This window comes from Pelodiscus sinensis, chromosome 2 (assembly GCF_049634645.1).
Source record: "Pelodiscus sinensis isolate JC-2024 chromosome 2, ASM4963464v1, whole genome shotgun sequence".
Lineage (NCBI taxonomy): Eukaryota > Metazoa > Chordata > Testudines > Trionychidae > Pelodiscus > Pelodiscus sinensis.
Genome location: NC_134712.1, coordinates 81,177,931 through 81,196,633, shown reverse-complemented (window position 1 = coordinate 81,196,633; position 18,703 = coordinate 81,177,931). Strand labels below are relative to the sequence as shown.

Here is an 18,703-nt window from a genome sequence, read left to right as displayed (position 1 = left end):
GCCTCCCTTCACCTGATGGACCTCGGTGCAGGTGGAGTATGAGATACTTAGAAGCAAGACACAGAATAAATTAAGCAAGACAAAAATATAAAGAGAGAAAGAAGATAAAACTTGGTTTCTGACCTTGAGAGAAGAGAGTATAAACTCTGAAGCAAGCTCTAGCAGCGACAGCCGCAGCAGCCTTCCTTCCTTAATCCCTGGGCCTATATTCCCTTTTTGGCGCCAAAATGTTCCAGATGTCCAACCCCTTAACCAAAACTGGGCCCGGTGCACTAAGATTTGTGTAGGTACCTATAACTGATTGGAAGAGATATTGCGATGGGGGGGGGGGGGGGGGGGGGAAAGGGGGAGGGAGGAAAGAGAAGGGTGTCTATGAATACGCATACAAAAAGACATGACATCTTCTTGGACTGATTTCCAGAACAGAGAAAAGAACGGGAAGCATTGCGGTTAGGTAAAGGAAATCTGGGCACCTCAGTCTGTTGGCGTGAGCAGATTCAGTTTGTTGGCGTTTGTACATTCTGCCGATGTTTGTTCTGGCCAAACTGAGTAATGGTCTCAAAATTAGACTAACTGCAAAAGGCCTTTCATAATCTTTACACAATACATATCTTGGAAAAATAACAAGGGAAATAAGAAGAATAAATCTTAACCCTATCACCCTACTTCTGTTAAAGCTGGATCATACAAGACAAGTTTGATCCTGTAGGCTTCTTGCATTACTAGCATACTATTAAAAATATATATAAAAAAGGTTAGGATAGGAAAAATGTATCTCAGCAGGCTACACCCCCCCAGCACTGGGGAGCCTACACTGGAGCTCAAGCCCCTCCGCTACTCCACTATGGGGCTGGAACATACAAAATATACTAGCCTGGGCTCCGCCCCCAGGTTCTGTTGTGTGTGGGGAATGTGGTGAGTGTCTTTCTGTTTCAGTCAGAGGCCATGTCAGTGAGGGTTTTTGTTTTTTGCTTTTCACTTGTGTATGGCCCCTGACTAGTTTTACCATGTGTCAGTGGCCCCCGACCCAAAAATGGTTCCCCACCCCTGATTTAGAAAGTCTGTCTGGAAATGGTTTGGCCTATTGTAGATATGAATAACCTGGATGATTTTCTGTATGTTTTTATTCTCACTACATAGAGCTCTGCAGATGTCTAGTGTGTGAAGGAAAGCCTCCCTCTTGACAACAAGTGGCTTAGGAAAGAATACAGGAGAATAAACAGATTTATTGAGATGGAAGAGAGAGGTAATCTTGGGTATGAATTTAGTGTGTGGTTGTAGGATTACTTTGTCCTTTAGGAACATGGTGTAAGGTGAGTGTGCCATTAGAGCAGCCAGTTCTCCCACCCTTTATGCTGATGTGAAAAAGGCAGCCTTCATGGATAAGTGTAGTAACAAGCAGGCTGCTAGCAGTTCAAAAGGTCTGTAAACAGTAGATGCAGAAAAAGATTGGGTCCTTTAATATGGGATAAGTGATTTCAATACCCTTGAGAAAATCTTAGTGAGTGGATGGGTGAAGACACTGAGTCCATTCACCTGAGCATGACAGGTGGTGGCGACAGATAAGTACACTTTGAGTTACTTAAGACGACAGATTTATTTAACGACAATATGTAATCAAGAATAGTATGTAAGAAGGTCAATTGTAGAGTGATTTGCTTGTCTCGGCACCAAATGGAGAATTTTTTCCACTTTCGTGCATATGTTTTTTATGTGAAGAGATGTTAGTTGTTAAATAGAAAGTCTTGGACCTCCTTGGAGCAGCATCTTTTGAGTTCTGTCAACCTTGGATTAGTCATGCCTTGAAATAAAAGGCCGTAATGTTGAAGTGATAGAAGAGTTCTGCATCTTGTGTCAGTAGGTGAGGAGGGAAGGGAAAGGTTTGTGATGTGACAGACATCTGGGTCAGGTATGAGAAGAGGAGGTTACTTACCTATGCAGACACTGACATTCTTCAAGATGAACATCCCTGTGGGTGCTCCACTGAGGTCAGGGTGCATCCCAGTGCCTTTGACCCTAGATTTTCTCTCAGCAGTGTCATTTCCCCAGGCTGTGTGCGCGCTTTGCCTGCCTGACAAGCTGTCAAGAGTATAAAGAGCACGTTTGTGGTCCCAGCTCCTCATTTCCTTCTCTACAGCGGACAAGTATAATATCCAAAGTAGAGAGGAAGAGGGTGGGTAGTGGAGCACCCAAGAGACACTCATCTTAAAGAACATCAGTTACTGCATAGGTGAGTAACCTCCTCTTCTCCTTCCAGAGATGTCCCTGTGCGTGCTCCACTCAGGTAACTTTAAGCAGTGTACTCTAGGACGGTAGGGGCTTCAGATCAGGCTGGAAGGCTGCAGACAAAACAGCTCTGCCCATTCTACCGTCAGCTGCAGTGTACTGTTAGAGGACATAGTGCTGTTCAAATGTGAGATTTGATTCCCATGTGGATGCCTTGCATATGTTCACAAAGGGAACATTGCGTAGGAAGGTCATAAACATGGAGATGGAACATGTAGAATGCACTCTGATGAAGACAGGAGTCTGGACTTGTTTGAAGCACAAGCACATGCAGTTGGCTATCCATTTAAACAATCTCTGCTTGGAGATGCTGTTTCCCTGAGATCATCGCACGGTGGAGACAAAGAGCTTAGGAGTCCTTCTGAATGGGTTAGTTCAGGGGTGGCCAACCCGTGGCTCTAGAGCCACATGTGGCTCTTTGCTTAAAGAAATTAGGCTCTTGGTAGTTCTGAGTTGCGCACCTGGACTGCTCTCACAGCCGGCCATTCTGAACACCACCCCCAGTGCTTGGAGAGAGAAGCGCTTGGTAGTGGTGGTGGCTCCGGGACCCAGGTACTGGGTTAAAACAGGGGCTGACTATGCTTAGCTCTGGGGGTTGGGGCAGGGGGGAGAAGAGGTGGCTGCGGGTGCTGGGCTCTGAGGGAGGGAAGGGGGATTGGGTTAGAGGATAGTGATGGGGTGCCTGGCTCTGGGGGAGGGGTGAGGCTGGGAATGCCTGGCTCTGGGGGAAAGGGAGGGTATTGGGTTAGAGCGGGGGGCGGGAGGGGGGCTGAAGCACCATAAGAGGTCTATTGATGGGAATCCCCATTAATGAAATAGTTTGCAGTATGTGTGTGTTTACTTCCCATTCATTAGTCTGTGAGACGTTCCAGCTGAGGTGGTCTGCAGTGGCATTCTGGTTTCCAGGGAGGAAGGATGCAGATTTGAATGTCTTGCCAGCTTTGTCCACATATTCATTCTGCTGATACCATTATTGGACCTAACCAAGTGAGTTATAAGATCAAGAACACATATTCCTGCGCATCCAGAAATATAATCTATGCTATCATGTGCCGAAAGTGTCCGTCTGTTATGTACATTGGACAAACATCTCAGACACTTTGCCAAAGGATTAATGCCCACAAAACAGATATCAGACAAGATCACAAAGAGAAAACAGTTTCTTGCCACTTTAACCAGAAAGGACACAGTCTTAATGACCTGCTAACCTGCATCCTACTTCAGAAGACATTCAAATCTGCACTTGAAAGGGAATCCTCTGAACTGGCATTCATGCTAAAATTCGACACCCTCCACACCGGACTTAATAAAGACCCCAACTATCTTACACATTACAAAGATAGCTTCCCCAATTATCACCTCTAATACTATTAACTCACAGACATTTCCCCTTCCCCACCTCTAATATCATTAACTCACTGGCATTCACCTTCCTTCCCCCCCCCCATCCCCCTTCTGTTCTGTAATGTGATTTGTCCTTTTCATGTGTGTTCATTTTTTTTAAATTGTATCCTTTGGTATATATGGTTGTGACTGTTTTCTTCCATTATTTGATCTGAGGAAGTGGGTCTGGCCCACGAAAGCTCATCATCTAATAAACTATCTTGTTAGTCTTTAAAGTGCTACATTGTCCTGCATTTTGCTTCAGCTACCCCAGACTAACACGGCTACATCTCTACCACTATTCTTAGAATTTAGACAGTTTTAGAGGGAGAAAGTGATGACAAGTATTTGAAACTGCTCAAAGCTCCAGGATATTTATGCAGAGATTTGATTCCTATTGTTGGCCCTAGATAGTGTTGTTGTTCAAATGTGCCCCAATCCCACTAGAGATGCATAATACTGGTAACTGCGACCAGTATTTTGGAAAAAAATCCTTCGGTCATAGAAACACGGAAGGGAAGTACCTTGTATTGACAGAATAGGTTGCCAAGAGTGAATCATAGGAGTCTCTTGTGCACTGGGTGGATGCTGACATTGAAATAAGCATCCTGTAGGTCGAGGGCTAAGATCCAATCACTCTTCTCCCATGCCAGAAGTATGGTTGCTAGAGTTATCTATCATCTTGAAGTGCTGTGTTCTCACAAACTTGTTTGCATAGGTCTAGAATGGGCTGCCATCCACCTGTATTCTTAGGGGTGAGGAAGCAGTCTGTATAGGAACTCTGACCTCTATGTTGAACTGGTACTGGGTCCACAGCACTTAATTGCAGGAGATGGAGTATTTCTTGCTGTAACACATGCTTGTGAGAGTGGTCCCTGAAAAGGGACAGGGGAAGTGATGTGGGTAGACAGAATGGAAAGAATCAGCATGGAACAGCCTTTCTGCATAATTTCCAGAACACACTTGTCTGTGGAGCTAGTTCTCCATACTGGGTAAAATGGTGTAAGGCTGCCTCCAAACAGGCTGGAGATTGGATAGGACTCTGGGATTGGGGAACGTGGGGCTCGTGTGTCCTTAACCAACATTTCAAAATGTTTACCTAGAAGTGGATGGCTGAGCTGCAGTATTTGATCTGGCATCTCATGGCGTCTCATCTGATGTTGCTTGTGGCATTGATCATAAGTGTCACGGAGGCCAAGTGTATGGAACATGGCCGAATTGTTGGTTGTAGAATCAGCCCTGTTTCTTTTTGTTTGCAGGAATGCAGATACCAAGAATTTTTAATGTTTCATGGGAGTCCTTCAAGGTCTGTGAGTAGATGTCAGTTTTCTCAAATAATTTTTACCCCTCAAAAAGTAGGTCCTCTATTGTTGCCTGGACCTCCCTGGGGAAGCTGGAAAGATGGATCCCATGAAGCCCTCTGTATGACAAAGGACGTGGCAATGGAACAAGCTGCCATGTCAGCAGAGTCTAGAGAAGCCTGCAAAACAGTTTTGGGAATGAGGAATCTTTCAGCTAGATCAGCCTTATATTTTTCCTTTTTATCAGCTGGATGTGATAAATAAAAGATGACACCTGAGAAAAAAAAATGTTGTGTGTGTATTTGACCAGAAATGCAGAGTAGTTTGCTCTGAGAAACTGGAGTGTTGCTGATGAATAGGCTTTCTTGCCAAAGGTGTGTAGGCACTTCCAATCTTTGTCATAAGTGGTAGTTTTTCATTTGCTATGGCTTTCTTGATTAACTGCCTCTAATAGGGAGTTTGCAGTATGGTAAATAAATAAAAACTCACCTCCTTCAGCAGGCATGGAGTTAACTGAGATAAAGAAGAGAGTGAAAACAGAAAAGGGTGCTGCTCCAAAACCAAGGGTGGTAGAGAAGAAACTGAGGAGGATTGGTTGTATCCCCTCAGTAGCCTCTCGGAGAGGCTGTTAGACAAATGTGGCTAATCAGGGCACTGCTACCAAAGTCTCCAACTAGAAGTGCAGGGCTCCAAAACACCTAACGTGGAGCACCCACAGGGACACTACTCAAAGAAGAATCGAACTGAGCTGACTTTGAATGTAACAGTCCTTTATAGGCCAGATTTGTATCACTGTTTTATAAACAGCTGAAGATCTGGACCTTGTTTTTTGTTTTCTCCCCCATACCCCCCCCCCAATATACTTAAGTACAAGTGTGTTTAAAAAGCAAATGCATATAATGTTATTTATTTAAACTGATTATTTAATTTCTTTTGGGAGTATATCTGAAATCCTATACTGCATTTTCTCTTTCCAAGAAATGGATCAGTATAGTAATCTGAATGACTACAGATAATTTCTGGGAATGTGCTCATAATTAGAACAGAAAAAGTTAGGGTTTATTCCATCTTAAAGTACTATGTGGTAAGTCCAAATACCTAATTCTATATGCCATAATATTATCCAAGAATGTTTTTATTGTCTCCAGTACTATAAAAGAAAAGCTTCTTATAAAATCTAGAAAGTAACAATACAAAGTTAAATTTACAAAGATGGGCTATTACTTAAGATTTTAAGCTACATTCCTGCTAATTAACATAAATGTAAAGATATTTTATAATTAGAATATTTTCCTAATATAAAGGTTAAACAAAATTAGGAAAAAAATATAGCAAAGGAAAAGTTTCCCATGAAAAGAAAAGTGAATTTTTTTTCCTTCTACCTGTTCCAATCTGGGAGAGTCTTCTTGTAAACAGAATCAAGAGGCAAGACTTGCTGTCGACCCTGAGTTTCATCAAAGATACGACGAGCAGCAGAAGTAGTTAGGGTGACTACACAGTCCATATCACTAGCCATATGCCAAGAGATGACCTTTGCTGCTTTGTCATCCTCAATCTGTGCTAAATGTGCAATCTGTACAACAGAAGTAAATACTTGTTGGAAGATCACTTTTGTTTTTCCCTACTAACCACAATGCCTCTTCAATTGAAGGCTCAGTCATTTCCATAACTGCAATTTATGAAATGGTCTTTGCATGCCTTTCTAGGGATTGCTTTCCCGGAGGTTACTTAGTAACTCGTTTAGGAGCTTATTAACTGAACAGGTCGAATCTTATCATGGAATTAAGAAAATTATTAAAACTCACCTTCCCTAAAATATCCTGACTGTCTTTGGGATAGTTTGAAAGGGTACATGATCTTCTTGGATGTTTCTTTACTCCTTCCTGCTCCGATAACTTTTGTTTTATGAGAGAATCAACATATTGCAACTGTAAAATAAGACAGAGAGTTAACAAATGCACATCATCTCATCTTGTAGAAAAAGATTTTACTAAGCAGTAATCAGGTTTCAGCTATGAAGCAGTCAGCAATCTGGACCAGACTTAGTATGGCTGTCAGACAAGTTGACTGTTTCATGTGGGGTTGCCAGGTGTCCGGTATTGACCCGGACAGTCTGGTATTTTCGCCCTCTGTCCAGTAAAAAAAAATTCAGAAAATACTGGACACCTAAAATATCCGGTATTTTTTGGGTTTTACCGCCTGCCAGAAGGGGAAAATATTGGACACCTAGCAACCCTATGACACACTCAGCAACTGGGCCCGCACAACCCCCCCCCCCCCACCCACACCTTACCTGATTCCGCCGGGAAGCTCCCTTCTGGCTCGACCAAGAAAACAAGATGGCCGCTGGCAAAAAACCTAAAGACCTGAGCAAGGGGAAGCAATGCCTTCCCTGGGTCTTAGTACTCAACCTCTTCTCTTCCTATCCCTATTCTGACTCTGGACACAATTAAAGGGACCATGCTGTTTTATTTTATAAATTTTTTTTTGCTTAACTCTTGGGGTCCTTTTTTTTTTGGCTCAACAACTTTGGTCTCCCTCCTCCCCATTTCCCCCCCCCCCTTCAACAGCATTTTTTCCCCAATTTTTTTTGGGGGGGAGAGGGGGTGTTTGGTATTTTTGTTGAAACCATCTGGCAACCCTAGTTTCATGAGGAAATGAAAGTGCCTTTTTAAGCCAAGAGGAGGAACTGAAGAAAGTGTAAGAGCCAGAGGGAAGGATTGTATCTGATTGGGCAGAACAAATTTTAGAAGGGTGCAATTAAGCCCTTTGCCTAAAGACTAAACAAACGGGAAAATTTACTGGCCAGACTGTTAAATGCATAGAACAACATTTAATTTTATTGGTTTAGTGATGAAGTATTACTTTCATTATAGCCTCCATTTCCGTATTACATTATTTCAATAGTGAACTCAAAACTTTAATAAATGCAAGAGCTCATCAGATTCTTTAAAGCAGTGGTCTCCAACCTTTTTACACCCAAGATCATTTTTTAAATCTCAGAACAGGTGAAGATCTACCGCCCCGCCCCTTTCTTGAAGTCCCGCCCCTTTCTATTCTCCTCCAGTCCATCATTTGCTATCCCCAGCCCTTACTTACAGACTCTGATAAACAGTTTATTTTTAAATTATGCGATGCATAAAATTAAAATCATGTGTTTATAGTTATGAAATAAATGGTCTGTTTTTTATTCATGCTATTTAAATCTAAAATGAAGCATTTATAATTATACATTTTGTGGGGACAGAGTTCTGCGGCTGGGGGCAGGGGAGAGGGAACAGGGTGCTAGGAGGGCAGAGGACAGGGTTCTGCAGCAGGGGACAGAGTGCCAGTGGGGAAAGGTTTCTGCAGCTGGGGACAGGGTGCCAGTGGGGACAGCAATAAGGACAGAGTTCTGTAGCTGGGAACAGGGGAGTGGGGACAGAGTTCTGTAGCTGGGGACGGGAGAGAGGGGACAGCATTCGGAGAGTGGGGAGGGGAGTGGGGACAGAGTTCTGTGGCTAGGGACAGGAGAGTGGCGACAATTCTGTGGCTAGGGACAGGGAAGTGGGGACAGAGTTAGGGGAGTGGGGACAGAGTTCTGTGGCTGGGGAGTGGGGTGCCAGTGGAGGCAGAGAGTCCCCTGTATATGCCTCCTCCCAGGATTCCCCCGCCCCCAGAGGGAAACCAGCGTGTGCCTGCCCCGGGCCCGACCCACCCGCAGCGCAGGGAAGTCCCGTGCGCGCACGCCTGCCCTGGGGTCGACCCCCCGGTGCAGGAAAACCCCGCGCGCACCTCCCCCGTGGGCGACCCCCGCGCGCGTACGCGTCTCACCCGGGGTTGACTCACCCCTCCTGTGTGGTGCAGGGAGCAGATGCTCCCTCCCGCAGTACACCCAGCAGAGCAGCTAGTGCTACTTCCGGAATCGCCGGAAGTGGCGCTAAGCTGCGGGACTTCTGTCCATCCCTGGGAAGCCTACACTACCTCCATTTTCACTGGAGGTAGGTAGTGGGGCTTTTTGGGGGTGAGAGGGAAATGGGGGCGGGGTGGACAGGACACCTCGCGATCGACCAGTCGATCGCAATCGATCTGTTGGTGACCACGGCTTTAAAGAGAATTTTCAGAGAAACTGATAAGAGGAGATATTTTACAGAATCTCTAAATTTCTAATGTAAATTAAGCTTTGGTCAGTAATGTGTGAAATGTATACCCATCTCTATAACACTATAAATAGTGATCCCTACAACTGGTAGTTCTATTGGTAGTTTTTGCCAAGAAGCAAGGAATACATATGGACTAGGGATATGGGGCAAGGAATACATATGGACTAGGGCAGGGGACTGCTCCAGGCACCTCCCCCTTCACCCCGTTAAATCACTTAACTGGTTAACTAAATGGGATTTTACATCACTAATATGGACAAACACAGCTAACTTCTCATCCTCAAACAGTCCTTTCAAATCTCTGCTCAGGCATATTGACAGAATAGTAAATGAAAGCTTTTTTATGTAAGGGGTAAAGCATAGCTTGGCACTACTTCACGTAAGTGACCCAATAAGTTTACACTTTAATCCATACATACTTATCTCCAAATTTCTACCCATTTTATTTGAATCTTTGACTTAACAGAAATGAACAGTTGGCTTCATTTCTACAGTGTTAAATATTTTTCTGGTTGTGAAATAAATAATTAAAAAGTAAATTAAAAAAAACATACTGTGTTTGTCTGTGGAATATCAATGTGATGCTTTTTCAATTCATTCTTCAGGTGAGACTCTCTTGATTCAGCTTCCTGAGCCTGATCTGAAACAATTTAACAATTCAACATTTAGTGTGGTATGTAATGTAGGAATGGAAAATATATTACCCAATAAGTGCTCTTCTAGGAGTATTCCTTCTCCTAGTCAGAGATATTTCCATTACAATTGCTTTCCAATGTACACTAAACACACCTCAGATTTGATCACAATAGCTTCTGTGCTTGGTCAGACTGCAAAATATTTCTCTTCAAATAAGTCCTTCTCAATTATATTGAAACAGCTTTGAAAACGAAGAATTAAACCAACAATTGTGCTGTTTTATTCTCTGTATAATCCAACAAATCAAAGCTAAGTAAAAATAGTGCATAGTATTCAACTTCAATTCATATTCTAGCACAGATGGAAATAGCTGAAATCTGAGAATGCTCCTAAAACTTCCTCTACCACAAGTATTAGAATCCATCTTTGCACTGAGAGCCCATATTAGAACTACACCTATGGAATTTTACCTTTATCTTAACACTGCAACAACCAAACATTTCTTAAAATGTATCCATATTCTTCATTTACTTTTATATTAGGAGGAAGTATTATATTATATTAGAGAGGAAGTGTTCAAAATATGTGGCATATAAAACAATAAGGTTGATCTAAACAAAGTAAGTTTAAGAATATGCAAAAGTGTACAAGTATGCTTTTACTATTTATCTCACTCTTTCATGCAAGCTTTCCCTACATATCTATTTGACAGCTTCTTCTTTAATCACTTTTTATAAACACTGATGTTTTTTCTGAAGGCACACACACACACACACACACACACACAGATTCATACTTTTGGATATTGTGCTTGCTTGAATGCGGGAGAAAAATGACATTATAAAACTTTAGTACAGTAAACTTCCGATAATCCGGCACCTTTAGGACCCAGGGGGTGCCGGACTATCAGGTATGCCGGACTATCAGAAGGGGGAGCTATGAGGGGTCTGGGGTGGGGTGGGGGGATGCTACCCCAGACCTCTTCATAGCCCTCCCTTCTGATAGTCCGGCTCTGCCCCAGGAGTCCCCGATTCAGCCGCTGCTGGTCAGTTTCAGCAGCAGCTGAATCGGGGGCGCCTGCAGCAGAGCAGCTGGGGTGCTGCTGGGTTGGTCCGGTAGCGCCGACCCTTGGTGCAGCGAGACCAACCCGTGAGCACCCCAGCTGCTCTTGGGGACGCCTGGGGCAGAGCAGCTGTGGTGCTGACGGGTTGGTCCCGCAGCGCCGCTCCTCGGCACTACTGGACCAACCCAGCAGCACCCCAGCTGCTCTGCCCCAGGTGTCCCCAAGTCAGCCGCTGCTGATACTGATCAGCGGCTGACTCCAGAAAGCCAGAGGCAGAGCTGCTCTGCCCCGGGCTTCCTGGAGTCAGCCGCTGGTCAATTTCAGCAGCGGCTGAATCCGGGACAGCTGGGGTGCTGCTGGGTTGGTCCCGCAGCCCCGAGGGGCAGTGCTACTGGACCTACCCGGCAGCACTCCAGCTGTTCTGCCCCCTGCTTCCTGGATTCAGCGCTGATCAGTTTTAGCAGCGGCTGAATCGGGGAAGCTGGGGGCAGAGCAGCTCCAATGGTCCGGCTGCCCGGAGCACTTCCGGGTTCCTGATGGTGCCGGACCATCAGGAGTGCCGGACCGTCAGATGCCGGACCATCGGAGTTTTGCTGTATCCACTTCTAAAAATGTTGGCTTTAAGTTAGGTCTCAACATTTCTATTTATGGAGCTAAATAGATAGTATGATTTCCAGCAGAGCACCTGCAGCTCTCTCTGAAGAAATGAAAAGAAGCTGTGAAAATTAGGCCAGTGATTTCAGTGCCCATGTTTAGGTTAGAAAATGTTGTCCTAAAGAATTTTGCTTCATGTGAAGGTAACTGCAAAATTTTTTATTTACACTTATTCAAATAACCAGATACCTTTCTCCCAATGCAACACAATTTTCCCCCCTAAAATGAAATGAACGTTTTATTTCCTCATTTTTCAGTTTTGCTATTTACTATCTCCTCATGTCAAAATCATAGTAAGAAAAAAAGCTAGCTATCTACCTGAGAAAGTTATTTTATATAGTTAAAACATTAAAGTTATACATATAAATTACATGACTTACATTTTATTTCAGTAATAAGCTGCTCAGTGGTATCAAACATATTTCTGTATACAGCAATTGACTTAGATAGTTCATCTCTCTCTCTTGTAAGTGTTGCCATCCGCTGCTGTTTCTTAAAATCTAAATAAATAAAATTGAGGTTTTTTTAAACATATCAACACTGTGTCAATAATACTAGTAAAAGCACCTATTAAAAAAGCCATGTAGCTTGATGGAGAGAAAAGATGCCCAAAACCAACTTTATGAATTGCAGGGGAGGAAGGGGGGGGGGGGGGAGGGGAAAGACAGAAATAGAGGTCAAACTTTAGAAATGAGAGAATGAGAAATATTTTGAAGCTATGTTTGAAACTCACCATTATAAAACATGAAAGACAGACGGTATGGTTCCAGAGGTTTTGTCAAAGCTGGTAAGTCTGGCTCAAATTCAAGAATGTATTCAGTGCTATCTCTTCCAGGACTATTTTCTGCCAGCACTAGATTCTGTAAAGACAAATATACACATATAGGTATACATCTTATGAGACATGTAGAAGTGTAATAGAAGAAATAAAATCTGATTTAAGAATTATCTTAGTCCAAATCTCACATGGCTAAATACTACTTATAAAATATGGATAAAGTCTTAAATACCGACTTCAGAATTTTATTGACACCTATCTTTTATCCTTCATTAACAATATTTATGATTTCTTTTATCAATAAAAATGTGAATTAAGGTTAAGGCCTAAAGTATCAGCTTTATTTTTTACTGCATTTTTTAAATTAAATGTGAACATTAAAAAAATACCTTGTACTCTTTCCCACAAATAAAATTTTTCTGGAAGTATTAACATGCATTGGTTTAATGTGAAAACAATGCAAACACAATGGGGAATGAGGCCAAATATATAAACCCTGGCAAGAAAAGTGTCTAACTCCCAATGCTGAGCTAAAGTTGCTGCTGTTACTATGGAAATAGACAGTAGATCCCAAGTGAATTAACAAAGTGTTATGATAGAGAATTCGTTTTATTATTTAAAGGCACTTTCTGTAAGATAAAAATTAGCCCATGTCCAAACAATTGAATCCCATTTCTCAATAATTTCTCATTTAAAAAACTCCTCATCTTTCCCTACAGTTTAATACAGCAAATACCACAGCCACCACGCATGATGTAGAATTAAAATTAGTAAAGGTAAAACTTAAATAACACATAATAAAAAAATTTAAAGTATGGGAAAAATGCTAAATGATTATCACAATAAATCTAATGTTGAAATGCACTGTTGAGAGAATGTTACATAATCAGACAAGAGAGCCACCTTTTAACAGCCACTAATACAAGAAGAAATAGAATATAAACTTTCGAGAAATTCAATGAGCTCATAAGTGGCATGGACTTCAACACAGGCTCTCCATCAGAGTACCAGCCCTCAGAAGTATTTTTACTTTGCAGCTGAGAGCATGCCTCCCAGCATAGATAGATGGACTTCCTAGCACACTAAAAACAGTAGTGTGGAAGCAGAGGCACTTGTAGCAGCCTGGGCTAGCCAACCACCCAAGACAGGTGTAAGGGGCCAGATGGGCAAGCCTGAGTTGCTTCCAGTATTATAGCATCCACAGTGTTAGTGTGTTAGCTAGCCAAGCACAAGCATATCTGAGCTGGGACGTAAGCTGCAATGTAGACCAGCATTCCCTATAGTTTTTTTCCATCCATGTTCACCATATCGTGGTAATATACAGGTGCGAGCCAGCAGTAGAAACAAAAACCTAGACATAATACGTATTTTTAAAAAGTTATCATAGGGATAACAACGCCAGCCAGGAGGTTAGGCATTTTAGAGCTTGCTATTCAAATAATTATATTTAAGTTTAAGACAAAAATAAAAATTATGAAATGCATAGGACCAAGCAAAACATTCAAACAGCAGCACTTTGAAAGTATCAAGAAGTAGCAACAACAAAATAAGATATAAGCATATGTTTGGAGGTGACTGTGTGTGTGTGTGAGTCAGAGAGAGGTGTGTTGCCTTGTTAAGTACGCTGCCTCCCTTATAGTAGATTGGTAGTCATCAGTCTGAAAGCTGCTTGGTCTAGATACAGCAGCAACTGCCTGTAAACTCTTTTGGTCCTAACTCCTGACGCCCTGTAGTGTCTGCCCTTGCTCTGTGGAGATGGGATACAGAAGTGGAGGGGGTAAAAGGTGGGGAACATCTTAACACCAGCATCCTCCTCCAAGGGCAACACAAAGTGGGCGGGAGGGGCCCTCCAACAGCTGGCAGGGGGCTACCAGGCTGGAGGGCCAGTACCGGAAACAAGAGTCTGTGCTGTCCCCCTGTGCACTCACTGACAGAGGCAGTAGAAAAGATGAAGCAAGGTGACTCTGGCCACACTGCTCCTCAGCACTCCACAGAAGGAAACGGCATGGCGGAAGAGCAGTGCTGTGTAAGCTAGAGCTGTCCTGCTGCACCTTCCCCGCTGCCACTGCCAGTAAGGGTGGGGATGAGGCAGCGTGGACTCACATGGGGATGAGCAGGTCTACACCGTCAGCAGGAGTCTGTGTAATCTTTATGAGAGGAAAATGCCAGGCACAAAAGAGCTCTTATCTAGTGTAGAAAGGTGTAACAAGAATTTACAGCTAGAAACTGAAACCAGGAAAATTCAAATTAGAAATAAAGCACACATTTTGAATAATGAGGATAACTGACCATTGGAAGAAACTACCAAGACAAGTGGTGGATTCTTGATGTTTACAAGACAAATTATTGAGCTCAATACACAGATAACTGATATCTGATGGCCTCTGACATATTGGAAATCAGAATAGCTAGTTTCCTGGCCTCTTCTAGCCTTAAAATCTATTACATCTATGAAAAAGAACAAGGTATTACATTAAAAATATAGATTTACTTCAAATTACTAAAATGATACCTAATGTGACATCTGATTATATGACCATAAAATTATAATATGACCATAAAAAATTGTTGATAGCACTGTTACATAGTTGCAACAAATGTTGTGCCAATAAGGACACATGACCAGAAATGCTTAAACAAGTAGAGATAATTAAGACCATTCAATGCTAGTTAGGGTAGAACTTGGAAGGGGAAAACTCCAATATCATTATAAATTAGAGGCAATACTACTTGTGTGTGTTTACTTATAGATCTAACCATGTAAAAAACAGTTCCTGTCTATCACTATAACTGTTGATTCAGAGATTTAAAAAGGAATATTAACATTTAGATAAATCTTGGGTGAAACAACATCATTGTCAAAATGTATCTCTAAAGTTTCTGAAACTGTTGAATGGATAAATTACCTTATGTTAATTACCATGATGTTTGGGAAACTGAAGTTTGCATCAAAAAACTATTGTTAACCAAGGACTGCATAGAAAGCCTTTTGGTCCTGACCACTGTTCCCTATGGGTATGTCTAGACTACATCCATTTTTCGAGAAAGGGATGTAAATTAAGCACGTAGATATTGCAAATGAAGCCGGGATTTAAATTTCCCACGCTTCATTTGCATAATGGCAGCCACCGCTTTTTTCTTTAAATGGGGCTTTTTCAGAAAAAACTCCCACCAGCAGTTTAGACGGAGATCTTTCGAAAATAAAACCCTTTTTAGAAAGATCTTGTACTCCACAAAAAAAGAGGTTTACAGGATCTTTCGAAAAAGGGTTCTATTTTCGAAAGATCCCCATCTAAACTGTTGGGTTTTTCCCCGAAAAAGCCCTGTTTAGAAAAAAGCGGTGGCTGCCATTATGCAAATGAAGTGCGGGAAATTCAAATCCCGGCTTCATTTGCAATATCGACGTGCCTAACTTGCATCCCTTTCTTGAAAAAGGGATGTAGTCTAGACACACCCTGTAAGCTGAACTCTTGGGCAGCCGCCCTGGAGAAATTCAGGTACCGCTCAGCTGATTGGCAGAGTGCCCACAACTGGCAGCATATGTTTCTATTGGTGGTGCATATCTGTATATGCCTTGGTGCACAGACAACAAAATTTATTCCACACAGATGGACTAATTGGAGGGAAAATTGGTGCTGATCCTGTTTATCTCATATCTGCTTGAATGTTCATGGTAAAAGCTGCAAGATCCCAAAATACCCTGATGCCCCTATAACAAACAATTACAATATCTCATATCTGCTTAAGGGAGGGATGGGCAACCATTGGTATGGGTGGGCTGTGTGAGTGGCCCTCTTTCACCACAGTGGGCTGCAGTAGCCTGCAGATCATAGGGCTTCCACTTGCTGTCCTGTGGTCTTTCTGTCTGTCCCCCTGCTCCTATGCACCTCTCGCGCACTGGGGCACCAGAGCCCCACACTTACCTGCTCCTCCACTTCCCTCTCAGAGCTAGAATACTGCAAACAGCTGATTCAAGCAACTGGTGGCTCCCTCAAAAGTGCCCCAATGACCACAAGACACATAGGAGAGGGTGGCAGCCAGGGGTCCATGGGCTACAGGTGGAACCAGGCTAGGCTGCCTGTGGCCCACAAGCTGCTTACCACTTGCTTAAGGTTTCATGCAGGGGAATCCTAAACCATAAGGATTGAGATCCCAAAGCTAGTACACCCTGAACAGGATGTTGGAATTTTCGACTACAGCCATGCAGTACATTCTAAACAAACTTTTTACAACTACAAGATCAACAACTCTATTAGATATTTGAACCTTCACAACTGAACTCATGTCTGTATGCATATTAATCTTTTTACCAATACTCCTTTTAAAATTAGTGTATTTAATAAGAATTGGCTTAAGTGTGTATTATGGGTAAGATCTAAGTTACATTGACCTGGGAACATAGCTGGTCCTTTGGAATTAGAAGAATTTTTATTTGATGAGACTGTTTTTCATAACCTATCACTTGCATAAGGTAGGCTACTAGTGGTGATACAATTTGGACTGGAGTGTCTGAGGGAATTGCTCGTATATGTTCTTGTTAACCAGTATGGTGAAACAAATTCTTTTTGACTATTAGGTGTGCTTTATAGTGGAGGAACCCCAATCTTGGTTGTGGCAGCCCTGTCTCTAAGCAGTTTATCCTGAATTACATACTCTCAGTGATGTCCCACCAGAGCACCCCTTGTTACACCTACAAATACAAATACATTTTTCATTGTGATTAAAACACTTACAACAATTTCAGCAGATCCTCTGTTAAATGGAAACTCAATTGTTTTAACTTTCCCCTGAAAGAGTGGGATCTCTGCATCTTCTTCACTGGAACTCTTAATTACAGCTATTATCTTGCCCACCAAATCATTTCCTGTATGGTTGTTGTATTCATCCTTTATTTAAAAAAAAAAAAAAAAAAAAAAAAAGTTTGTATAGTTCATGAATAAAAAGTTTACTGAATATTTAAGGTCACAATTCTCAAACTTTTTGCCAGTATGGCCTCGTTTTAATGAATTATTTCCATCTGAAGATGCCCTTTTGTACGGCAAAATTATGTCTTCTCCACAGATTGACCTCACAAGCACAGCACATGGTGTGGCCTCCACTCACTAGGGATTGCCACGACCCCACCTACTGATGTCACAAGGGTTTTTGAAACCCTTGATTTAGAGTAAATGTTATAGACGAAATCACCAGTTGGCACTATTAAATTGCCTTTCATACTCTTTCGCTCAGCATGTGAGGAAAAGTTCAGACTTGGGAAGACAGAATGCAGTATTACTTTTTGTTACATCAAATTCTAGGTAAAAGCAGTGGTCTGTAGAGCTGCAACTCACAAGATCACTAGCCAAAAGTTTCTACTCTGTTTTGATGGGATTTTTTACCCTTGGTTCTGAAGATGCCATCATTAAACATTCCAGTAGAAAGAGCTTTCTGGGTCCACTTGGGGAAAGAACAACAGAGCATTTGTCCAGGATGTATCCCTCACCAGTGCAAAACAGTCACCCAGAATGCCCGTCATTGAGTGGAATAGCATCACCACAAAAGGGGCATGCTTTAAATGCCAGGGACTTGTTTCAGCCATATTGTCAAGGGTTCCGGAAATGGGAATAGTCCCTAAGCATATTTATAAAGTTTTTATGGTTTTTTTGTGCAAATGGGTGTAAAAAAAACTTGTAAGAATACTATCTACACTTACTAGCTAACCTAAGGTTGCATGAGGTGCACAGTAAGCAGACACTGTGGGGGTTCTGTCTTATTTTAATGGGTAATAAGAAGGGGCTGAGGGATGGTTGTTCTTCTCAGCCTTTTATGTTCTTGGATTGGAGCCATGAGCAAATCTAAGATGCAGAGGCAGCATCAACAGACACTGGTAGCTAAAAAGATTTGATGTCACATTTATGGTGTGCACATGCACCAGAAGCTAAATATGTGGACAATCACTTGAATGAATAGTAATGTTAATAAATTTATTTTGTAGAAGTTATCTACTGTCAAGACATTATAGCTAAAGTTGGCATCTGGCCACTGAATTGGTTGACTTGAATCTCAAGGATCACTACTACTATAAGAATATTTTCTTCAATATGGATTGAATTTGCCATGAGTGAGAGAAATTGATGTTTGTAGGACATTACATCAGTTACTGGCACTCTAGCGAAGCATTTGGTCACCCCCATGGCTTTGAAAGTGCTTTTAAGTCCCTTGCAAGGGAAACTTCTATCTTCCTGGTCTTCTGGGTCTCTGGAAAAGACGTCCCTCTTAACAGGAATTAATCATTATCCTTTGGTAATGTGTAAACTCTGGACATCATGACGACAATTTATTTCATTCTGGGGCCTGCATAATCTCAAGACTTGATAATGAAGTCACTTTCTATTTTCAAGAGTTTTTCATTTCTCCCTAATAACCTCTAAAAATTTTAGTTTTGCATGAAATATATTAGCTTTAGCCTGCACATATGCCT

At 42.1% G+C, this 18,703-nt stretch overlaps 1 protein-coding gene across 3 annotated transcripts in view; it reads right to left on the bottom strand.

Annotated features, from left to right (window-relative positions):
* The window catches only part of SMCHD1 (structural maintenance of chromosomes flexible hinge domain containing 1), a 202,347-nt gene that overhangs the window by 43,384 nt on the left and 140,260 nt on the right, over positions 1 to 18,703 (bottom strand). For all 3 annotated transcript variants that reach the window (XR_012901535.1, XM_075920926.1, XM_075920925.1), the window contains exons 37-42: positions 16,977 to 17,129; positions 12,199 to 12,325; positions 11,846 to 11,965; positions 9,667 to 9,752; positions 6,776 to 6,898; positions 6,353 to 6,543 (exon numbers count right to left, since the gene is read on the bottom strand). Coding sequence is in view for 2 of the 3 variants with exons in the window: in XM_075920926.1 (XP_075777041.1) it covers positions 6,353 to 6,543; positions 6,776 to 6,898; positions 9,667 to 9,752; positions 11,846 to 11,965; positions 12,199 to 12,325; positions 16,977 to 17,129 (800 nt within the window). In the remaining variant the exon portion in view is untranslated. The remainder of the gene's footprint in view (positions 1 to 6,352; positions 6,544 to 6,775; positions 6,899 to 9,666; positions 9,753 to 11,845; positions 11,966 to 12,198; positions 12,326 to 16,976; positions 17,130 to 18,703) is intronic.